Raw genomic sequence first — 25,000 nt, forward strand, 5'->3', positions numbered from 1 at the left:
GGTGTTTTAGGGATGTTTTCGGTGTTTTAGGGATGTTTTCGGTGTTTTTGGAATGTGTGGGGACTTTTAGGGATGTTTGGGAACTTTTAGGGATATTTTTGGAAGTTTTAAAAGGTGTTTGGGGATGCTGGATATTCCTGGGAGCTTTTAGGGATTTTTTTTTAGCTTTTTGGGGAGTTTTTAGGCGTGTTTTAGGGTCGTGAGGTATTTATGGGAACTTTTAGGGAATTTTGGGTAATTTAGGGTTTTTATTTATTAAGCTTTGGGGAGTTTTAGGGATTTCTTGGAATTTTAGGGATTTTTTTTACGTTAGGGGCTCTGGTTCAGTTTTAGGGAATTATTTGGGGAGTTTTAGGGATTTTTTTGCAGTTTTATAGGGAGGTTTTTGTCTGCTTCAGGGTTTTTTTTGTAGTTTTTTGTCATTCTTGTGTTTTGAATGTTCTAATATTTAAGATGTGTTTTTTTTAGTTTTTTTTTTTTAAGGTGTATTGATTGGTTTGGTGTTTGTTTATTTGTTTATTTTTGCTCTTGAGATGTGTTGTCTGTTTGTTTGTTTATTTGTTTGCTTGTTTGTGTTTTTTTTTTTTACGTTATCTCTTCTTTTCTGTTTTCTGTTCCTGTCTTTCTTGTTTTTCGCTTATTTTTGCATGTTCGTTTTATTTATTTTTTCTATTTTCCTTATCTTATTTTTTTTCCTTCCTGTCATTTTGTTTATATTTTCATTTTTCCCTCATTTTTTTCCCCCTTTTCGGTTGCATGACTGTTTTTTCTTCGTTTTCCCTATTCCAGTCATTGTTTATGTATATTTTCCTTTTTCCCACTCTTATTTTTCCCTTTCCATTTATTTAAGATTTCCTTTTTTTCTTTTATTTTCCCCTCTGCGTGGTACATTTAAAACTTTCCCATTTTTCTTAAAATTTTACTTTTCCTCCCATTTTTTTCCCTAATCCGAATGGTATGTATAAGATTTTCCCTTTTTTTCCTTCCCTTGTTTACCCCCGTCCTTTCTTTCATCCTCACATTCCCCTTTTTCCCCTCCCTATCCCTTATTCCTCTCATTTTTCCTTCCCTTCAAGTATAAATCAAATCATTCCTCGTTTTTCTCCTCCATATTTCCCCCTTTTTCCTCTTTTTCTCCTCCCTAGATCCCCTTTCCCCCCTCATTTTCCTCCCCTCGCAACAATGTAATGTTTTCCCCCTTCCTTCTCCTCCTTTCAAGCAGGTTCTATATGACGGAAAGCTGGCGGCTGCGATTGTGTTCATGTACAACCCCGTGGCCACTGACTCACAGCTGTGTCTCCAGTCAGCCCCGAAAGGAAACCTGTCTTACTTCGTGCACAACCCCCACGCCCTCATGCTGCAGGTACGGGGGTTCTTGGGAGAGAAGGGCGGTTCTGGGTGTTGTGGGAGGGTGTACTGGTATCGTAGAAGGATTTTATTTTATTTATTTTTGCACACGTGGAAATTTGTGGAATTGTTTCTAAATATATTCAAACGTATTAAAGTTGACAGTATTCTCCATCTTTAATGATGATTGATGGTCTGTTGAATCACACCCTTTATATATATATACACACACACTGGTATGGGACTTCAATGAACAATGTGTGATAGGTGAAAGGATTCCGAGTCACACATGAAAGCCTGACACGCCGCCACGAGCAGTTTGTTTACAGCTGGCACTATTGCCAAATCAGTCTTCCAATGCTACGGTGCACCACTGTACCATAACGTTATTATTACATTACGTTGATCAGTTTCAGTTTTAAAAGTTATAAATTATTTTTGTATCAATTATTTTTTTGTGAAGTATCTCCCACCGCCGGAAAAAAAAATAAATAAATAAATAACAGGCATTGTGTTCGTGTTGTGTTGAGTTTACAAAGATGGCGGGATGGAAGGTCGCCTGCATTATACTTTCAGTACCTTGTATATAGTTTTCTGTGTGACAATTGAGGACTACGAAGGGTCTTGTTTGTGTTGGTGAGTAGACAAGAAGTAATTGTTGGATAAATGTTGCGGTGGTCACGGCCTGGCCAGTAGCCACACCGTCAGGGTCACCAGCCACCCACGGCATCGTCAGCGGCTACACACTCCATAGACTGTACCTCTCACCCAGAATTGAGGTCAATGGCAGTAAGAAAACATAATAAACGTAATGTGTTATGCTCGGCACTCATTGTGTAGCGCTGCATAGGAGAACAAGGTTAACCCAAAAAATTTCACAAAATGAGCATGACTTGCAAGGTTGCCTGGTTTGTGTGTAGGAGCGACACACACCGTGAAATACAGTACCTGTGTATTTGTAGTGACGCACACCATCTGTCTGTCTAGCTGTCAACCCTGTCTGTCTGTGTGTGTGTGCAGGACGTGAAGGCGGTGGTGACGCACAGCATCCACAGCACCCTGAACAGCATGGGCGGCATCCAGGTGCTGTTCCCGCTCTTCCAGCAGCTGGACTTGCCCCACGATGCGCCGCCCGCCATTACCGACTACTACGCCGCCACCAAGACGCCCTCCCTCGGGTGAGTGCCGCTGTCAGCTTATTAAAAGGTTAGGTTAGTTATTATAGGTTAGATACTATAAATACAGAATTATAATAAAAAATTGCCGTCATCCCTCTCCCCCACCCCCACCACTCACCTCCTCCCCCACAGGTCAACGCTGGTGGGGTTCATCTGTGAGATGGTGGAGGGGTGCAGCACGGTGCAGCAACACATGGTACAGAACAGAGGCTTCCTGGTGATCTCCCACCTGCTGCACCGCGCGGCCCGTCACCACATCACCATGGAGGTGCTCACGGCCTTCCTCAAACTCACGAAGTTCTTGGTCACCTGCCCCAACTCCAATTCTGACCTCCTCCTCAAGCAGGTGTGGTGTGTGTGTGTGTGTGTGTGTTAGAGAAGGTGAAATTATGGTAGGTGTGTTTTGAGGATTGGGTAGATAGGTGTGTTTTGTGTAGAGAGAGAGAGAGAGAGAGAGAGTAAAAAACATCCATCTCTCTCTCTCTCTCTCTGCTCTCTCTCTCTCTCTCTCTCTCTCTCTCTCTCTCTCTCTCTCTCTCTCTCTCTCTCTCTCTCTCTCTCTCAGTCATTCACCTGAAATGTTTCTCGCTTTGTTTTATTGTTTGTTTGTTTGTTTGCATTTTGTGATGAGGGAAACCATTATATTTGTGTTCTGTTTTTCCTCTCTTTCTTTCTCTCTTTTTTTATCTTCCTCTCTTTTTTTTTATCTCTTTGTTTCATGTTCATGTTTCCAGGAGTAAGAATTTTACTTCCTCTTCTGTTTCTTGTTTCTCGTTTTCTTTTCTTTTTTTCTCTTTTCATTTGTTTTATTTTTAGATTCCTTCCTCCACTTCACTTTTTTCTCTCTTCCTCTCTTCCTTTCTCTGTCGTGGCAATATCACAGTCTCTCTCTCTCTCTCTCTCTCTCTCTCTCTCTCTCTCTCTCCTCTCTCTCTCTCTCTCTCTTCTCTCTCTCTCTCTCCTCTCTCTCTCTCTCTTTTCTTATACAATTTCTTTTTTACATTTTTAACCAGTCAGTCAATCAGTCAAATGCACACACACACACACACACACACACACACACACACACACACACATACACACACACACACACACACAAAATAAAAAAAAAACAAACTTTGCAAAAAAAAATAAACAAAAAATAAAAAAATAAGAAAAAATATACAAGACTACCATTAAATTCCCATCACTTTCCACCCCTACAGCTGCTGGACCACATCCTCTTCAACCCATCACTGTGGATCTACTCCCCCCGTCACCGTTCAGATGCGCCTCTACACATACCTAGCCCACAGAATTCCTCTCGGACGCTCAGATATACGGATCAGTGAGGCGTGTGTCTACGGTTCTTCAGACAATGCACACACTCAAGTACTACTACTGGGTGGTGAATCCGAGAGACAAGAGTGGCATTAACCCTAAAGGACTCGGTAAGGATTAGAGTTAAGGGTTAGGATCGAGGGGAAGTGTTTACGTTTCTGATGCAATTTGTCGTTTCCCCTAATCTTTTTGCTTCCTATAACTGGCTATGTTGATTTCTTGAGGTTAAGATGCAGAGTTAATGTTTTTTGCTGGTGTTCGGTGTATTTCCTTAATCCTAAATTACTTTAAAGCATTAATTTTCCTTTTATTTCCTGTAACTGGCTTAAGATTTTATGATTTACACTGTTTAAGGGACAAAGTTAATGTTTTTATTGCCATTTGCAGTGCTTCCTTAATCACAGACTCCTTTAAATCATTACTTCTTCTATTATTTCTGCTAACCGGCTTGAGATTTTATGATTTACACTGTTTAAGTCACACAATTAACATTTTTACTGCTGTTTGATGTTTCTTAATCTCAAACTACTCTTAAAACACATATTCCCTTTATATTTCTTTCTCTACAGTCACCTTTTTCCTTTAATCAGTAACTTTTTCCTTTAATCTTCTTGTCTTTCTTGTATAGGCCCCTAAATATTCTACAAACTACCATTAGTGTTGTGAAGTGTTCCTTATTTCAGTGATAATGTGTTTGGGTACCTAGTTTTAAGTTATTATTCACACTGCTTTCATTCTCTCTCTCTCTCTCTCTCTCTCTCTCTCTCTCTCTCTCTCTCTCTCTCTCTCTCTCTCTCTCTCTCTCTCTCTCTCTCTCTCTCTCTCTCTCTCTCTCTCTCTCAACTGCTTTCCAAGGCCACAGATGATTAGCCAGGTTCTCAAGAGTGTTTCTCCTGTTCATAATGTAGAAATCTTGTTAATCTGTCACTAGAACCATAAAAACGCAATTAAAAACCTGTGCAACTTTACCATGACTTTTCAAAGGCCATAGAGATGATTAGCCAAGTTCTCAAGAGTATTTCTCCTGTTAATAATGTAGAAATCTTATTAATCTGTCACTAGAATCATAAAAACACCATTAAACGCAAATATTGAACCTTAAAATTACTTAGACCTCTCTGACCCCTCTCTCACGTATCTCCCCATCTCTCCTACTTCCCCACAGACGGCCCACGCCCCACGGAGAAGGATGTGGTCAGCCTGCGTGCCTACATGCTCCTCTTCCTTAAACAGCTCATTATGATTGGCAATGGGGTGAAGGAAGACGAACTCCAAGCCATTCTCAACTACCTTTCCACCATGCATGAGGTGAGGTTCGGAGTTGGGTGTTGTTTAGTTGTCTTAGTGGTGGTGGTGGTGGTAGTAGTAGTAATAGTAGTATGAAAGATAAGTTAATAAAAAGCATTGACTTTAGTAATTGGCATATGAAAGTGTGTTTTTGTTGTTCATGCACTTGTACACACACACACACACACACACACACACACACACACACACACACACACACACACACACACACACACACACACACACACACACACACACACACACACACACACACACACACACACACACCAGTCATCCCCCACTAATCACCCCCAACCCCCAACAGGACGAGAACCTTCATGACGTGCTACAGATGCTCATGTCGCTCATGTCGGAACACCCCTCCTCAATGGTGCCCGCCTTTGACGCCAAACATGGAGTTCGGACTGTCTTTAAGCTCCTTGCCTCGGAAAGCCAACTCATCCGACTCCAGGCCCTCAAACTCCTTGGCTACTTCCTCTCGCGCTCAACTCATAAGTACGAGTCAAGTTGGGTCAGGTTGGGTTAGGTTAGGTTAGGTTGGGTTACGTTAAGTTTGGTTTAGTTTGGTTGAGTTTGGTTGAGTTATGATGTTAGGTTAGGTTAGGTTGGGTTGGGTTACGTTAAGTTTGGTTTAGTTTGGTTGAGTTTGGTTGAGTTATGATGTTATATTTTGATTATTGTTATAATCTGTGTGTGTATTTATAATTTTTTTTTTGTTCTTATTTTCATTTGTGTTTTTATTCTTCATCTTTTACTCATTTCTTTCTTATTTATGTTTTTTTTTTTTAATTATTATGACATCAAAATATCAATTAATATCTTAACCTTCCACCCAGTTCCTTTTTTTTCCCCAATTAACATGTTTACAATATTTCACAATCAATTAATTACTAGAACATAATCTCTCTCTCTCTCTCTCTCTCTCTCTCTCTCTCTCTCTCTCTCTCTCTCTCTCTCTCTCTCTCTCTCTCTCTCTCTCTCTCTCTCTCTCTCTCTCTCTCTCTCTCTCTCTCTCTCTCTCTCTCTCTCTCTCTCTCTCTCTCTCTCTCTCTCAGGAGGAAGTATGACGTGATGAACCCTCACAACTTGTACACACTGCTGGCCGAGAGATTGTTGGTGCACGAAGAGTCACTCACTCTCTCCACCTACAACTGTCTTTATGAGGTGTGTGTGTGTGTGTGTGTGTGTGTGTGTGTGTGTGTGTGTGTGTGTGTGTGTGTGTGTGTGTTATCGTATTTTTAAAGGACTGAGCTAAGTTTGTAATGTTGCGTCTCTTGAATTTGTCATATTTATCGTCACAACTATGAATACTCCTTTGTGTGTGTGTTACCAGTTCATAATGTCGCGTTTTTTTTTTTTCAGATTTTCTTTAGTTAACCATCCATATTTAACCTTGTCTCCTCCCACTGCACAGATCCTGACAGAACACATTAGCCAGCAGGTGATGTACTGCAAACACCCGGAACCTGAGTCACACTACAGGCTGGAGAACCCAAGTGAGGATCTGTCTGTCTGTCTGTTATATATATTGATGTGTCTCTGTCTGTCTGTTATATATATTGATGTGTTTCTTTAATGCCCTCCCCCCCTCCATCCCACTCTTCCTCTCCCACTGATCCACCCCCTCCTCCTTCTCCCGCAGTGATCCTGAAGGTGTGTGCCACGCTAATCCGGCAAAGCAAGCCCTCGGAAAGCCTAATGGAAGTGAAGAAGCTGTTTCTCTCCGACATGACCCTCCTCTGTAACAACAATAGGGATAATCGGAGAACTGTGCTGCAAATGTCGGTTTGGCAGGTGTGTGTGTGTGTGTGTGTGTGTGTTTTTATAATTGTGATTTGTTGTAAGGCAGTTAATATCTTTCTATCTTTCTATCTATCTGTCTCTGTCTGTCTATCTGTGTGTTGTTTGTTGTTGTTGTTGTTGTTGTTGTTGTTGTTTATTCAGATATCTTTGCTTTTCTTTTTTATCACTTTTTTTTTTTGTCTACTGTTCTTGTATTTTGTCTTATTTCCTTTTATTTATTTATTTTTTGTCTTCTAGTGTTATTGTATTTTCTTTCCTTCCTTCCTTCATTGATTCATTGATTCATTGATTCATTCATTCATTCATTCATTCATTCATTCATTCATTCCATTTTTATCACCTGTTTTATCATTATCATCTCACATTTTCCTTCCTTTCTTCCTTCCTTCCTTTCATTTACCTATTTCATCTCCCTATTCTCTTACTGTTTCATCTCCTTTCCACTCATTTATTCCCATTTTCTCATCTCCACTCATTCACAAATAATTTTCACTCCACCCATCCACTTATCCTTCCCTCCACATATCCACACATCCACAAACAATATGTCACCACTCCACCATCACCCTTTCACTCATCCACTCCTCCACCCACACAGGAGTGGCTGATCGCGCTGGCCTACATCCATCCGCGATCCACTGAGGAACAAAAGATCAGCGACATGGTTTACTCTCTCTTCCGCATGCTTCTCCACCACGCCATTAAGTACGAGTATGGTGGATGGAGGGTGTGGGTGGATACACTGGCTATTGTCCACTCAAAGGTAAGTCGTTAAGTGGAATTCATCTTGTTTGTGGATTTATTTGTTTATTTGTTTGTTTGTTTGTTTTTTTGCTGTGTTTTGAAGTATTTAAAAGACTTCGGTTAAAGATTTTGATTAATTCGTGCAGTTTTGAGGTGGGTAATGTCACATGCTCGCACACACACACACACACACACACACACACACACACACACACACACACACACACACTCTCCTTGTCCTCCTCTCCTTCCTTCCCTTTTCCTCATATTTACCAACCAAAACAAACCAAACCCAACCTAACCTAACCTAACCCCAACAGGTATCTTACGAGGAGTTTAAGCTACAGTTTGCCCAGATGTACGAACAATACGAGAGACACAGGTCCGACAACATCACTGACCCGGCCATCAGACAGCAGCGTCCCATATCAACCATATCTGGATGGGACAGTCGCCAGTACTACATCAACACAGAGGTGTACAGAAATGGGACAGAGGTGAGAGAGGGAGAGGGAAATGGGGAAGGTGTGTGTATGGGTGAGGTGCCAGAGAGATATGGGGGAAGGGTGTATGGGGGTGTGAATGTGATGGGTTTTTTTGATGGGTGTGGAAGAGGAAGGAAAGGATTGAGGGAAGGAATGGGGGAAAAAGAGGAGGAGAGAGGAAGGGAGGTGAAGGAGGAAGGGAAGGAATGAGAGAGAGAGAGGATGTGTATGTGAAGAATAAGAGAAATGTTTTTATTATTATTATTATTATTATTATTATTATTATTATTATTATTATTATTATTATTATTATTATTATTATTGTTATTGTTGTTGTTGCCAGTATTATTATTTTTTATTATTACTCATTCAATTACATTTTCATTATCATCATTATCCATGCACTCATCCACCCTTTCAATCACCCATTCACCCACCCACCCCTCTCCTCCACCACCCATCCACTCATCCACCCTTCCTTTCCAGATTGAGATGGAAAAAACCCCAGCAATCGGAAATGGCAAGATGGCCGCTGGCGATGACTCGGAACTCATCTCAGAACCCATTCCCAAAGTGCCAATGGAGGGAGGGAGGAAAGTGGAGAGGGAGGGAAACCGAGATGGAGCGAATGGAGGAAACTTAGCCCAGACAAGCAAAACAACAACGCAAACACAACAGAAAACGGAAATAGACCAAGGAACATCAAAGAAAATGGAGATAGATGGGAAACTGTCCTTATCTTCCTCTTCGTCCTCCTCCTCCTCCTCTGCCTCCTCCTCCACCTCCTCTGCCATGAAGAAGATGGAGGAGATGGGAGGGGAGATGAAGAATGTGGAGGTGGAGGTAGTGGACAACAAGGCACTGGAGGAGGAAAAGGGGAGAGAAAAAGTGGAGGAGAAGAGAGAAAAAGAGGAAGGAGTGAAGATTGAAGATTTAGCGAAAGAGGAAGTGGAGGAGAAGGAAGAGACAGAGATAATGAAGAAAGGGGAAGCAAGTAAAGGAGAGGAGAAGGGGAAGGAAGGAGAAGAGGAGGAGGAGGAGGAGGAGAAGAAGGATGAAGGAAAGAAAGAGACACCCAAGGAGGAAGAGGAGGTAATAGAAGAGAAGGAAGAGGAAGAAGGGAGGAAAGAAGACGAGAAGAGCAAGATTGAAGGAACGGAGAAGGAGGAGGAAGGAAGGATGAAGGAGGAGGAAGGAAAGGAGGAAAACAAAACAGTAGGAGAGAAGGAGGAAGAAGGAGAGAGATTAAAAGAGACTAAGGAGGAAACAAGTAAAAAAGGAGAGAAGGAGGAAAAAAGTGGAGGAGAGAAGGAGACAGTGGAGGAAACAAGTGAAGAAGTTTCCTCCCTTTCTCTTCCCCCTCCACCTCCTCCACAGGAAGTCATAGCCACCATTTCTGGCAGCCTCCACTTGAAAGAGCAGGAGGGAAAAGTGGAAACAGGAGGTGGAGGAGGTGGAGAGGGAGACGGTGGAGGAGGTGGAGGAGAGGATAACACGACTACCTCCACTACCTCCACTCAGGGAGATAACAAGCTTTCCGTGGAACCGCCAGGTGGAGAAACAGGTGGAGGGGGAGAGGCAGACACACATCCACCTACCTCCACCACCACCGCCACCACCACACAAGAAAACACCTGTGATAATGTACAAAACTCCACTTCCTCTTCACCTCCCTCCACTACCACCACCACCACCACCACCACTCCACCAGACACTACTACTACCACCACCGCTACCACTACTACAACTACTACTACTGAAATACAAGAAAAACAAGAGGAACAGGGAATTTCCCCAACAGATACACAAGAATCCGGGGAATTTTCAAATCCTCAATCCCCTTCCTCTTCCTCCCCCCATCCCCCCAGCACCCAGGGGAAGGAAGCCAGCCCCCCTCCACCCCCCCAAGACTCACAGGAGGAGGAGGAGAGCCCCAAGGAACAGCCAAGTACCTCAGGGGAGTCTAGTGAACCTGGGGAAACTTTGAAGGCACCTGGGGAAAATACCCTGGAAGTTTCGACGTCTAGGGAAATTTCCGGGGACAGTTTAGGGAATTTACCTGCTCAAGAGGGGAAATCTGGGGAAGAATCTGGTGCAGGGGAGGAAGGAAAGGGGGAAACGATAGGGAAACAGGAAGAGAATGTCGCGGAAACAGGGAAAATGGACGAGGCGAAGAAAACGGAGGAAGAAAATGGAAAAACGACTCCGACCACCACTACACCAGCGAGGGAAACCGAGGAAAACAACACCACAACCACCGCCACAACCACCACCACCACAACAACAACAACAACAACAACATCATCATCATCATCATCATCACCATCATCATCATCAAAAGCAACAGAAAATGCCGACGAAAAACAACAACAACAACAACGGTCATCATCACCACCACCACCACAACCACCACCATCATCATCATCACCAAAAAAAGTGGAGGAAACGAAAGCAAATCCACAAAATCCACCACACACGTCACCTACCTCCACCTCCACCTTATCGACTTTATCCACTAGCACCGTGGATATGGCAGTAGAAACTTTATCTCTACCCAAAGAATTCCCCATTTCTAACCTAAATGTGGAGGAAGTGGAGCCAAGGGACCAGGAATCACAAACGGAGGAGATAGTGGAAGCAGAGAAGGTGGAGAAGGTGGAAGAGGAGACTAGAGTACAAAAGGAGGTAGTGGAGGAGGAGGTGGTGATGGTGGAGGGCGTGGAGGTGGAGCTGGAGGAGGAGGAAGGGCGGAGAGCAGGTGTGGAGGGGAGCCTAACAAAGGACCAGGTGGATCTGGGCCTGAGAAGACGTGGAATTTCACTAACGACGCTGGAAAGAGAGAAAGATAGGCAGAGTAAGTGGTAGTAGTAGTAGTAGTTGTAGTAGTAGTAGTAGTAGTAGTAGTAGTAGTAGTAGTAGTAGTAGTAGTTTTATTGTGGTTTTAATGGTATAAGGAAGTATTGGTCTAGTTGTAGTGGTAGTAGTAGTAGTTATTGTTGTTAAAATGGTAGTAATAGTGATTTTATAAGTTATTGTAGTAGTAGTAGTAGTAGTGATAGTAGTAGTAGTTTTTGTAGTGTAAGTAATAGTGATTTTATTAGTTATAGTAGTATTAGTAGTAGTAGTAGTAGTAGTAACAATAGTGGTAGTAATAATAAAAACAACAATAACAACAACAAAAACAACAAAAACTACTACCCACCCCATTCCCCCCCTCACTAACTAACCTCTTCCATCCCATTCCACCCTTTAAATGCTCCCATAACCTCTTCCACCAAAACAACAAGAAGAACAGCACCCTTTTCCACCCCATTCCACATCCTGCCCAACAATGCTCCTTTCCACCCTTCACCCACCCCCACAACCCTTTCGTAACCCTTTCTCTTCCTCCCACAGGCGATAACAGCGAGAGAAAATCAGCATCTGTCTCTCGAAGTTCCTCTATTGGTTCCTCCCAGTCACACTCGCGTCAGATCTTCTCCTCAGGCCCTACCCGCCCGCCCTTCAGGATTCCAGAGTTTCGGTGGTCCTACATCCACCAGAGATTGCTATCCGATGTCCTATTTTCTCTAGAGACTGATATGCAAGTTTGGAGGAGGTGGGTGGATTGGTTTTGTGGATAATCTATGTGATTGGCTGGATAGGGTCTTGTGGAGTGGGTTATTGTTGGTTAAGTAGATGGGTTTTGTGTGGTAAGGGGTAAGGGTGATGTGTGTGGATGGGTGGATAGGTGGATTAGAGTGTGGAAGAGGTGTGTGGTTGGTTGGATAAGGTGTGGAAGAAGGATGTGGATAGTTGGATTAGGTGTGGATGCAGTGTGCATGTTTGTATGATAATTTAATGTATATTTCTTGTACTCTCTCCCTCTCTCTCTCTCTCTCCATTAACAAAGCACTAACACTCCCTCTCCCTCTCCCTCTCCCTCTCTTCCACAGTCACTCCACCAAAAGTGTGCTGGATTTTGTAAACAACAGTGAAAACGCCATCTTTGTAGTGAACACAGTGCATCTCATTTCCCAGTTAGCAGACAACCTCATCATCGCCTGTGGAGGGCTGCTGCCTCTGCTGGCCTCCGCGACCTCTCCTAATGTAAGTGTGGGTGTGGAAGGGGCTGGAGATAGAGGTGAGGGATGGAGATACAGAAGGAGGAAGGGAGGGAGGGATAGAGAGGGAGAGAGATGAAGGAAGGGAATGAGAGATGAAAGAAATGAGGGAAGTGGAGGAAAGGGAAGGAAGGAAGAGAGAGGGAGAGGGAAGGAGTGAGAAAAATATTTAGAAATCTCCCTTGAAATATCCTTAAATCTGTAAGAACCACCCTGTTGACATAAAAAGTACCCTATTATTACTGAAAACCTTAAAAATATCCCCAGAAATTACCTAAAATGTCCCTTAAAAAACAAAGTATCCTAAAATATTCCCTAAAAAAAATCTCAAAAAACCTAAAAACCACACAATTCCCTAAAACACCCCAAAATACCCTAGATAACCAAAAATACCTATAAAATTACCCTAACCAACCTAGCACCCCTTCTTTAACTACCCTAACGACAGAACGAGCTGGACGTGCTGGAGCCGACGCAGGGCATGGGGGTGGAGGTGGCTGTGTCCTTCCTGCACCGCCTCGTCAACATGGCCGACGTTCTTGTGTTTGCCTCTTCTCTCAATTTCTCGGAGCTGGAAGCGGAAAAGAACATGTCAAGTGGAGGGATTTTGAGGCAGTGCTTGCGTTTGGTAAGGAGAGAGAGAGAGAGAGAGAGAGAGAGAGAGAGAGAGAGAGAGAGGGAGGGAGGGGGGGTCTTAATTTTTGCTTCATTCTTTTCTTCTTTTTTTTTCTTCCTATTCCTCATTTGATTAAGAATTCTTGTGTGTTTGTGAGAGTGAGGAAGGGGGAGGGAGGGAGGGAGAGAGAAAGAGAGAGAGGGTGTTTTTTTTTTCTCTATCTCTCTCTCCTTTCTTTCTTTCTTTTGTTCTTCCTTTTTTTTTTTTACTAAGAATGTTTGTGAGAGAGAGAGAGAGAGAGAGAGAGAGAGAGAGAGTAATTTTTGCTTCATTTTCTCACTTTCCTTTTCTTTCTTTTCTTCTCATCTCTTCCTCTGTTTATGTGAGAGAGAGAAAAGGAAGGAGAGAAAGAAAGAGAAAAGAAGTGAAAATGAATAAATAAAAGTGTAAACAGTAATTTATCCACCTCACCCATCCACCTCATCCACTTCATCCACTTCAGGTCTGCACGGTGGCTGTCCGCAACTGTTTGGAGTGTCGAGAAAGAACGAGGCTGCAAGAGGTAAACGGAGCAGGTGGAAATGGTGGAATCAAGCCCATGAACAAGTCGCGTCACATCCACTCCCTCATCCGCGGAGCTCAGGCATCCCCCAAGGTATGTGGATGAGTGGATGAGGTGGGTGGATTGGTGGGTTGTGTTTTTTGGGGAGTAGATGACTGTGGATGGGCGTTTTGTTTTGTTGGTGTGGGTGGATGAGAGGTGGATGAGAGGTGGATGTTTTATTGAGGTTTAGATAGTTTTTTTGTTTGTTTGTTTCTTTTTTTCTTTCTTCCACCAATTCTTCCTCTCTTCCTTCCTTCATCAACTAAACAAATATTTGCTTCCTTCCTTCCTTCCTTCCTTCCTTCCTTTCCTTCCTTCCTTCTACCAGTTCTTCCTCTATCCCTCACTTCCCTCCCTTCTCTCTTCTCTCTTCTCTCCCTCCTTCCCTGTCATCACCCTCTCCTCTCCACCACCCATTGCCCCCCTTCCCTCCCAGCTAATCCACCCACTCCTTTTCAGAATATTGTGGAGAATCTTGGTACACAAAACAGCCCAGTGAGGGACCCAGAGAAGCTGTTGCAGGATATGGACGTCAACAGGCTCAGGGCAGTGATCTACAGGGATGTGGTGAGTGCCTGTAGTTGTGGTGGTTAGGGGTCGTTATCGTTTGTTTGGTTGTTAGTGCCGGTGGTATTTATTAATGTATTTTATTTTATTTTTTTTTTTTTTTTCTCTTTTTTTATTTTTTTTTTATTGTTTTGTTCATGTTGTCAGTTTTATTTATTTATTTATATTATTATTTTTTTATTTGTTTTATCATTATAGCTCTAGGTCAGTCAGTCAGTCGGTCAATCAAACCTTTCCTCATTCAAACATTTATATTCAAGCATTATATTTAGACAGTAACCTAACCTAACCTAATGTAGAAAAACCACCAAACCAACCCAAATTTCACCAAACCTAACCTAACCCAACCAAACCACACCTAACCTAACCTAACCTAACCTAACCTAACCTAACCTAACCCAACCCAAGCAAATCTCACCAAACCTAACCTAACGCAACCAAACCACACCTAGCCTAACCTAACTCAACCACACCCAACCCAACTATACACACACCCCCAAGAAACCCTAAACTGTTAAAATACCCTGAAAAAAATACCCTAGCAGGAAAAAAAATCCCTAGAATTATCCCTTCCTAAAAATCTCTTAACGACCCATTCAATCATTGCAGGAGGAGACCAAACAAGCACAGTTCCTCTCCTTAGCCATCGTTTACTTCATCTCCGTCTTAATGGTCTCAAAATATAGGGACATTCTGGAGCCCCCCTCGAATGCCCCAGCGTCCCCACCCCCCCCTCCGCACCCCACTCACACCAACGGGGCCTTCACGCAACACCATTTCTCAGGTGAGTGGGAGGTGAGTGGGAGGATGTGTGGGTGTGTGGGGAGGAGACATTGGGTGTGTAAGAGAGAGAGGGTGAGAGAGAGAGAGAGTAAGAGAGAGTAAGAGAGAGTAAGAGAGAGTAAGAGAGAGAGAGAGAGAGAGAGAGAGAGAGAGAGAGAGAGAGAGAGAGAGAGAGAGAGAGAGTTTGTTTTTGTAAGAGTGTGTAAGCCTGTGTGTGTGTATGTGTGTGTGTGTGTGAGAGAGAGAGAGAAAGAGAGAGAGAGAGAATAGTAAAAAAATTATCTTACAACCATTTATTCATTTACTTATTTATCTATTATTATTATTATTATTATTATTATTATTATTATTATTATTGCATTTTCTTAACATTTTCCTTCATTATCATTAAAAACCTTTATTGATATACAAATATTCCTTTTACTTTATTTCTCCTTTTGTTCACTTCAAATTGCAGATTTTCAACCATTATTCAACTTTTTATTCATTTCATCTATATGCATCCGTGTGTGTGTGTGTGTGTGTGTGTGTGTGTGTCATAACCAGGTAAACACATTCTCACTAAACAAAGCACCTTACTGGATATATTAAGGTCAGGAAAGGTCAAGGGAACAGCTTTACCCTTAACCTTCTTTTATAAACTGCTCCCATTACTTAACCACAAAGGGAGTGAAGGGAAGGAGATCAGAGAGGAGGAGATGGTGGAGATGATGAAACCGAAGAAGATAAAGGAGAACAAGGAGGAAGGAAAACTGAAGAAAGAGGAGACAGAGGAGGAGGAAATGGAGGAAGACGAGGAGGAGGAGGGAGAAGGAGGAGTCGCTGTATTGCCACTGGAACCATCCAACACCATATCAACTATACAATTACCCCCCATGAGCCAAAATGTGAAAGTCTCGGCAGTTTCCACACTAGCCCTCCCCTCTCTGACGCTGTCCGTGGCACCCAGCAACCTTAAACAGAGCCACCCACCGGCCACCGTCAAACAGTGCCTTCCTGAGCCCTCCACACCAGCAGGGCCAGCGGCGAAGGGTGCCACAGCTAAGAAACAATTGCCAAACTTACCCACACAAGCACCACCGCCACCACAGCCTCCACTACTGCCAAAATTCACGAAGACTTTGGAGTCGAAATATGTGGTGGGAATTCCAGGTGGGGTTTTCAGCAAGGAGAAAGATAAGGATTGGAGAAGGACGCTCTTTGGAGGTCCTGCCAAGGCTAAACGGAAGGATGGGCCCTTGGATACCACTGGAGTAGAGTCATCTTCCGCCTCATCCACTCCTGCTTCCACAAAGGGCACAGAGGATAGAGGTACAGGTTCGTTAGGCTAGCACACCTGTATTTTCACTGCCCCCCCATTCACCTGTACTGTTAGGAGTCGTACCAGCACCTAGAAATTATTGTACATGTTGTTTACTTATATTTGTAAGTGCTAAGGTAAAAAAACAATTTGTAATCTTCATTTTTCGTGGTATTTCAGTAGATATCGTACCATCACCTAGAGATTATTGTACATGTTGTTTACCTAGATCTCTTATGTCCCCCAGGTAAGGACACAGTTGGTAATCATTAACTTTTGTGCCATCGTACCGTCACCTACAGATTATTGTACTCAAATTGATTATCTGTTCATTTTCTTTCCCCTTCAGTTTTCTTTAAGTCGCCAGAAAATAAAATGTATCGATTATTATTATTATTTTTTTTTTTGTATTATTTTATTTTATTTTATTTTATTTATTGTTTTTTTTTTTTTTTAGCTATTTCTGTAGACTTTGAAATTAGATGCTGGCAAAATAGATAAATAAATTCAACTTTTTTTTATTTATTTAATTGTTTATTTATTTATTTATACATTTATTTTATTCAGTTAATTTTTTATGTATGTATGTATGTATGTACGTGAGTGTGTGTGTACGTATGCGTGAGTGAGTTTTTTGGTAAGAGCTTATATGTATTGTGTATTCTTTTGTATCTTCATTCTTATTCACCTACATACAGCTACAAGAGGCACCAGCAGGCATTGTATGTTGTGTATGAAATTGTATAAGCTTAAATAAATGCAGATATTGTATTAAAGATTGCATAGAGGCTGTATACGTATGTGTATAACCACCCATGCACCTATACCTGTATTTTTGTGACTATGTATTATAATTTAACATCCTGGGAGAGAGAGAGAGAGAGAGAGAGAGAGAGAGAGAATATTATGCCCCATTCCTCCCCAAAACTCTTTTTCTTACCCTTAGATTAACTCCACAAATGTAAACAAACCCCAAACTGACCTAATTACTCCCCATATTTCTTTCCTTAAATTACTGTAACCTCGTTTTCTCCCCGTCTCCTCAGTGTCATAAAATAATCTTCCGGAAAATTTAAATAAATCGCCATTTCTCCCCATTATTTCCTCCCCAAGACCAGTTGAACCTTTAAAACCCTTCCCAGATTTAATAAAACCACATTTTCTCCCTAAAAACTGTAAAAAAAAAAAAATCTCCCCAAATTGAATTAAAACCCCATTTCCTCCCATTATTTCCTCCCCAAGACCAGTTGAACCTTTAAAACCCTCCCCAAACTGAACCATGAACCCGTAAAATCTCTCCCCAACTGACCCTTGTCTCCCCCACAGGCTCAGAGAGAACAGGGGAGGTGGACGAGGATGGTGAGTACGAAGTAATAGTGGTTGATCAACACAATTCATCCATTCTGGCATCCGACCACTGCTCCAATGCCTCGTCTGGTCCGCCCTCCATCAAGGTGAGAGTTACAAGAGGGCTGGGAGGGTGTGTGAGTGTGTAAGTGTGTTTTGGTTAGGGTAGGGTGAGGTTAGGTTAGGGTAGGTTTGTGTGTGTTAGAATGCAGGGGTTGGGAGAGGACTGGGAGAGTGTAGTGATCTTATCTTCAATAGGGTAGGTAATCTTTTTTTCTCTCACTGGGCAAGAGCAACAAAAAGAGTGAAGAAAGGTCAGAAGGTCATCCAGAATTGAAGGATACGTGTCTTGAAACCTCCCTCATGAAAGAACTTAAGTCACAGGAAGGAGGAAATACAGAAGCAGGCAGGGAGTTCCAGAGTTTACCAGAGAAAGGAATGAAAGATCGAGAATATTGGTTAACCCTTGCATTAGAGAGGTGGACAGAATAGCGGTGAGAGAAAGTAGAAAGTGTCGTGCAGGGAGGCCATGGGAGAACAGGAGGTGGGCATTTAGCAAGATCAGAGGAGCAGTTAGCGTGAAAATAGCAGTAGAAGATAGAGACATGTTTGTTTATCAGTCTGTCAGTCAGTCAGTCATTCGGTCGGTCAGTCAGTCCACGCATATATCCACCCATCTATCTATCCACTTGTCTATTTACCAAGTTATAGGTCAATACAGTGTCTCTCTCCTCACTTGGCACACGCACTAACCTAACTAACAAATTTTAGTGTAATATTAATCATAATTGTCTTCCTGCTTGTTACTAATTGATAGTTCCAGTGCTCGTTTGATCTAGACATCTAACCCGCTCTTTCCTTCTCCTCCCTTCCCCTCCCCACATCTCTTCTGCCTCTATCTCTCTCTCTCTCTCTCTCTCTCTCTCTCTTCCCTTTCTCTTTTTTCCAAATTATTTTTCTTATTTTTTTATTTAACTTTTTTATTTGCTTTCTCATCTGTTTTTCTCCTTTTCTTCTCTATTTTTTTTATTTTCTCTTTCTCTGTTTATCTTTTGTTTCTTTGCAATGTTTTCTGTCTTTCTCTATTTCTGTATATTTGTCTTTTTTCCTTCTTTATTTATTTTTTTTTTGTCTATCCTTTTTTTCCTTCCTTCCTTCCTTCCTTCCTTCCTTCCTTCCTTCCTTCCTTCCTTCCTTCCTTCATTCATTCCCTCATTTTCTTATCTTTCCCACATTCCTTCTTTCTTTATCACTCCTTCCCTTATCTCTCTCCCTCCTTTCTTCCTTATTTTTCATTCTCTTCCTTCTTTATCTCTCATTCCTTCCATCCCCTATCATCTCCTTCCTTTCCTTCTTTCATTCCTCGCCCTTTCTTCTTTCATAATCTCATTTCTTTCATTCTCTCCTCTCCTTCTTTCCATTCTTCATAATCTTTCCTCCTTTCATTCCCTCTTTCTTCATAATCTCTTCTTTTATCCCTTCTCTCTCTTCCTTCCATCCTTCTTAATCTCTCATTTCCCTGTTTCCTTCATTGCCTTCCTTCCAATCTTTTATTCCTCCCTTCCCTCCATCCCTCCCTTCGACTCCCAAAACACCACCACCACTTCCACCTGTTCCCATCCCCCCCTCCCCCATCACCACTCCCTCGCCTCCCCCACAGTCGAACCATACTTTAGTCTCAGCCTCCATCCCTAAATATGGATGTAATACGTATGGTGGAAAGATGACCAAGCCATTAGCCAGATCCGCCCTCATTAACCATAAGGTAATCCACTTGTATCCACCTGCCGCCTTGCCTTGTGTGTTCATCCGCTCATCCACCCGCCCACTCGCTCGCTGCATTTGTGTGTGTGTGTGTGTGTGTGTGTGATTGTGATTCTCTTGAAATGCATGGAACACTAATCTGTCTGTCTGTCTGTTTCATTATTATCTTATTTATTTATTTATCTATTTCTTTATTTAATTGTTTATTTCGTTTTTCGCTGCCAAAAATTTCCACGCACGCGCTTAATTGTTCCCGCGCACACGTGTACGTTTCCTGTGCGTGATGGCTTCATGCGCACCTTGCAGCGGCTCTCTCACGCACACATGAACGTTTTTGCAGTGTCTTTTGGCGCACATGAAGCTTCCCTCTATACGTACATACATGTGAACTTTATTTTGGTTTTAGTTGCTGCATGTACGTGTGTGTGTGTGTGTGTGTGTGTGTGTGTGTGTGTGTGTGTGTGTGTGTGTGTGTTTCTTATATAGCAAATTTTTTTTTAAGTCAGTTTATTTGTTTTTATTGAAGTTTTGTTGTCAGTTTTTTTTTTTTTTCTTTTTTCTTTTTTTTCATCTATTTTATTTATTTATTCATTTATTTATTTATTTTGTTTTTTATTTTATTTATTTTTTTATTTTTTTATTGTTGATTTTTAGGGTGGTTGATTTTTTTTGTTGTTGTGGTGATGGTGATGGTGATGGTGATGGTTTGTTGTTGTTGTTGTTGTTGTTGTTGTTGTTGTTGTTGTTGTTGTTGTTGTTGTCGTTGTTGTTGTAGTAGTAGTAGAATTTGTATTATAGCCATTTCATCATAATTGTTCCCTTTGAATCTTCTTCTTCTTCTTCTTCTTCTTCTTCTTCTTCTTCTTCTTCTTCTTCTTCTTCTTCTTATTATTATTATTATTATTATTATTATTATTATTATTATTGTTGTTATTATTAGCATTAGCACTGCTAGAATTATCATTTATCATCATGATTTTAATTTCTTTCCCATGCTTTGTTTTTTTTCATCTTTATATTACTTGTATTACTATTTTTATTATTATTATTATTATTATTATTATTATTATTATTATTATTATTATTACTACTACTACTACTACTACTACTACTACTACTACTACTACTACTACTACCATTACTATTACTATTATTACCACATCTATCATCACCACCACTGTTATTATTATTATTATTATTATTATTATTATTATTATTATTATTATTATTATTATTATTATTATTACTACAACCACTACCACCACCACCACCACCACTAACCAGCTGTTACCCCCTCAAACTAGGGTTCCGAGGGGGTGGAGGGCGGGAGTGAGGGAGGTGGGGGCAGTGGGGCGGGGTCTGGAGGGGTGAGCCTGAATGAGGAGGCCCCCCACCACCCCCACCCGCACCACCCCCCTGCTGAAGACAATTGGACTGACGTGAACCTCAACGATGCCACGCCTGAGGAAGGGGATGCCAAGTCACAGAAGTCAGGTGAGGAGGAGGAGGAGGAGTGGTTGGAGTGAGGAGGAGGAGGAGGAGGAAGGGCAGGAAGAGGGGGAGTGGAGTAAAAGGAAGAGGAGCACGGGTAGAAGAACAAGGATGGGTAATAGGAAGAAGAGGAGAAGGGTAGAGAGGTAAGAGGAATAAGAAGAAGAGGAGAGAGAGAGGAGGAGGAGGAGGAGGAAGGGAGGGAAAGGCTAGTCATAAGCAAAAATAAATAAGTAAATAAATAAAAAATCAGTGAAAAGTAAGGTTGAAAATAAAAAAAATGAAAATAAAAAATTGTTCAAGATAGCAAAAGTAAAAATAAGAACAATCAAATGAAATAAAGTTAAAAAATAGTATAAATAAAAATAATGTTAAACCTCACCTAACATGACCTGACCTGACAAAACCTCACCTGACCTGACCTGACAAAACCTCATCTAACCTCACCTGACCTCACCTAACTTAACCTGACATAACCTCATCTAACCTAACTTAACCTAACCTAACCAAACCCCACCTGACCTCACCTGACCTCCACAGTGTATGGCATGACAGAATCAGGAAGCTGCGACAACAGCAGCGGTGGCAGCAACAGTGTGCCGCAGCCCCCACCACCCCCAGCTACCACCACCGCCACCACACAGGTAAGATTAAGACTGAAAATGATAAGAGAAAATAAAAACAATAATGAAGATAGAAGATAATGATATGGATGACTTAAAACACCATAGTTAAAAAAAATATAAACAAAAAACGAAAATTAGAACACCGCGCTAAAAAAATGCAAACAAACAATAGCTTAGCAAACACCACAGCACCAGGCAAATATTCTTACAGCCATCCCTACCACCACCACCACCACCACCACAGCCTGTACCACCACCGCCACCACCACCGCAGCAGCCAGATCCTCAGAGCCTTGCTGGACAAATCTCCGTGCTGCCTTCTCCGTCCAACCTCTCCGATTCTGCCTCCGTGAAGCCCCACCGACCTGAAGACCTCAATATTAAGCCCTTCCTGCACTCGGACCTCCCCATCCCTACCCCGTCCCGCGAAGCCTCCCTCACGCAGAAGCTGGAGATGGCGCTCGGGTCGGTGTCGCCACTTCTAAGGGAGATTATGGTCGATTTCGCTCCTTTCCTCTCCAAGACTCTTGTTGGTTCACATGGGCAGGAGCTGTTGATGGAAGGTACGTTTGGGGGCTGTGGGATGTTTGTTTGTTTGTTTGTTATTTATTTAGTTGATTTGTGTGTCTGTCTGTCCATGTATCTATCCATCTATCTATCTCTACCTGCCCATCTATCTATTTCAACCCAACCCTACCAGACTAAACTAAATCCACACTGACCTAACCAAACTTAACCCAGCCCAACCCACAATAGCCTTACCTAACCTAACCTAACCTCACTTCCACAGGTCTGATGACTTTCAAACACAGCCAAAGCGTGGTGGAACTGGTAATGCTGCTGTGTTCTCAGGAGTGGCAGAACTCTCTACAAAAACATGCTGGTCTGGCGTTCATTGAGCTGATTAACGAGGGCAGGTGAGTTGGTCAAGGTGTGCATGTGTTTGTGTGGCTGTGGGTGTGTCTGTCTGTCTGTCTGTGTGTGTGGCATAAAAGAAATTGCAGAGAATCCTAATTTTTTGACTTACTAAGATGTCGACAGTCCAACTATCCAATTATCCCTACCATACAACCATCCAGTCACCCACCCAACTACCCAACTACCCAACCATACATTCATCCAGCCATCCAACCATACACAAATAACTTTATGCTAAATTGAAATCAACAGACGTCTATTTAGTGAAAAAAAAATGTGAAAAAAAAGTGTCATTATATTTTTTCCCTCCCTCCCCAGACTTCTCTCCCATGCCATGAAGGACCACATAGTGAGGGTTGCCAACGAAGCAGAGTTTATCCTCAACCGCATGAGAGCTGACGATGTTTTGAAGCATGCCGAATTTGAGGTGAGAAATAGAGAGAGAGAGAGATGGTATTTTTTCTTTCCTTTATTTCTCATTTTATTTCTTCTTTATCTCCCTTTCTTCATTCTAGCCCCTCTTTCCACCTCCTTCCCACTGTCTATATAATTGTCCTTAATCCCTGTCTTATTCCATTTCTTCCTTCAATATATTTTCTCCTCTTCCTTCTTTATTCCAGCCTCCTCTAGTTCCCTCTTCATTCCCATAATTCCTTGTAATCTCCATGTATTGTCTTTCATATTTTATTCCCCTTCATTCTTACAGCTAGTTATCCCAGTCCTTCCTCTCCCCTGTCTCTCCTCTCTATCCCAGTCTCTCTCCTCCCTTCTCCAAGCTCCTGAAGTCCCTATCTCTCACCTCACCGTTCCTTGCAGTCCCTATGCGCCACAACAGTATTGGAGAGGCGGGAGGAGGAGAAAATGTGCGATCACCTAATCACAGCAGCTCGCAGAAGAGACAATGTAGTGGCTGCAAGAATATTGGACAAGATCACCAACATCCTGTCGAACAAGCACGGCGCCTGGGGTAACCTGGCGCGCTCCATTGCTAACAAGACGTGAGTGAGGTGGAGAGGGGGATCCAATGAGTGATAAGAGACAAGGGAGGGAAGGAGGGAACAGCTAATGAGTGTGACCTGACCTAACCTGGCACTGTATTGCTGATTAAACATGAGTGAGGGGGAAGGCCTCTAACCTAACTTGACCTGACCTGACCTGACCTGGCATGCTTCATTTGCTAAGAAGACATAAGTGAGGGGAGAGAGGGGGAATGACCTTAACTAACCTTCTCTTTAACAAACATGACCAGTAACAAGAGAGAGAGAGTGATCTGACCTAACATAACCTGACATGGTCCATCTCCAATGAGAAGTGAATGAGAGAGGGAGGGAGTGACCTAACTTGACCTAACCTGACCTAACCTGGAGGAGGGAGTGAAAGGGGTCAATAAATAAAGGATGTTTTAAGTGTGTGTTTATTTATTTATTTATTTATTTATTTATTTATTTATTTATTTATTTATTTATTTATTTATCTTAAGCATTTACCCACCTCATTCCAGCCTCTCATTCCTAAACCCCACTTCCCATTCCAGCCACCCATTCCTGACCACACCCACTAGTTCCCACCCATCCTACGATTAAAGCACCCCATTCCTGACCCCCACTTCCCATTCCCACCCCATTGCAGCCACCCATTCCTGACCCCACTCACCATTCCCACCCATTCCAGGACGCCCTCACAGTTCTGGAAATTAGACTCTTGGGAGGACGACTCAAGGAGAAGGAAAAGGTTCGTTCCCAACCCCCTCGGCTCGTCCCACCCCGAGGCAACTCTCAAGGCCGCCATTGAGCACGGGGCCCCTGAGGACGCGATTCTCCAGGTAGGATGCCCTGCTAGGATACTGTAGGATGGTGTGTTGGTTCTTTCTTTGTTTTTGTTTTTTTATTTGCTTGTTATTTATTCATTTATTTATTTATTTATTTATTTATTTATTTACTTATTTTGTAGGATGTTGCCTCAAGGATACTGTAGGCCTTTTATTTTTCTCGTTTTTTTTCTTTTATAGCTTTTATTTATTCATTTATTTGTTTATTTATTTATTTATTTATTTATTTATTTATTTGTTTATTTATTTATTTATTTTTCTCATCCACCTATTCACCTCATTCACCTGTCATCTCATAGAAATCTCATCTCATCCACATTTCATCCACCTGTCACCCACCACTCATCCACACCAGTCCACCTTGCATCCACATATACACTTCATCACCACCCACTCACCCACACCAATCCACCTCTCGACCTATCATCCATCTCTCACCCGCACCTCATCCACCACTTATCCACTATCATCCACACAGGCACGGGAGGAGTTCCACGCCCAGCTGGCAGCACAGAGAAGGTCCTTACAGCAGCCACTCCAGTCTCCCGACCTTCTGGATGACTCCGAGCTGGCCACAGATGACAGAGACTTGGATGCGGATGTCACAGGTGGGTGGGACGGCATGGAGTTGGATGTGGATGTTTTTGTTGTCTTTTTGGGAGGAAAGGATATTTGTAAAGGATATGTAAAGGATTTATTTATTTTATTCTTATTCATTTGTATTTTTAAGGGGGTAAAGAAAGGATTGGTTTGTGTGTCTTGTGCCCTGTAGGATGGGTTAAAGGATGCCATAGGATGTGGATGAATAGGATAAAGGACTCTAGGATTTTGTAGGTTATGTGGTTAAGTCCTTTTGCATTCTTGATGT

General features: G+C 42.2%; 1 protein-coding gene across 1 annotated transcript in view; it reads left to right on the forward strand.

The window, feature by feature from the left end:
- LOC135093947 (neurobeachin-like) overlaps positions 1-25,000 on the forward strand; it is a gene marked incomplete at its 5' end in the record, with an annotated part of 129,824 nt that overhangs the window by 7,736 nt on the left and 97,088 nt on the right. The window contains 30 exon segments of the mRNA XM_063993626.1: positions 1,220-1,363; positions 2,368-2,525; positions 2,658-2,871; positions 3,731-3,775; positions 3,777-3,815; positions 3,817-3,955; positions 5,011-5,153; positions 5,458-5,648; positions 6,209-6,317; positions 6,568-6,649; positions 6,796-6,947; positions 7,555-7,719; positions 8,021-8,197; positions 8,672-11,039; positions 11,582-11,783; positions 12,121-12,274; positions 12,737-12,916; positions 13,407-13,559; positions 13,968-14,075; positions 14,685-14,859; positions 17,485-17,612; positions 19,166-19,270; positions 20,574-20,763; positions 21,301-21,404; positions 21,598-21,949; positions 22,177-22,303; positions 22,623-22,731; positions 23,121-23,302; positions 23,976-24,126; positions 24,611-24,740. Coding sequence (XP_063849696.1) covers positions 1,220-1,363; positions 2,368-2,525; positions 2,658-2,871; positions 3,731-3,775; positions 3,777-3,815; positions 3,817-3,955; positions 5,011-5,153; positions 5,458-5,648; positions 6,209-6,317; positions 6,568-6,649; positions 6,796-6,947; positions 7,555-7,719; positions 8,021-8,197; positions 8,672-11,039; positions 11,582-11,783; positions 12,121-12,274; positions 12,737-12,916; positions 13,407-13,559; positions 13,968-14,075; positions 14,685-14,859; positions 17,485-17,612; positions 19,166-19,270; positions 20,574-20,763; positions 21,301-21,404; positions 21,598-21,949; positions 22,177-22,303; positions 22,623-22,731; positions 23,121-23,302; positions 23,976-24,126; positions 24,611-24,740 — 6,676 coding nt within the window.

Source organism: Scylla paramamosain, chromosome 44, assembly GCF_035594125.1.
Source record: "Scylla paramamosain isolate STU-SP2022 chromosome 44, ASM3559412v1, whole genome shotgun sequence".
NCBI lineage: Eukaryota > Metazoa > Arthropoda > Malacostraca > Decapoda > Portunidae > Scylla > Scylla paramamosain.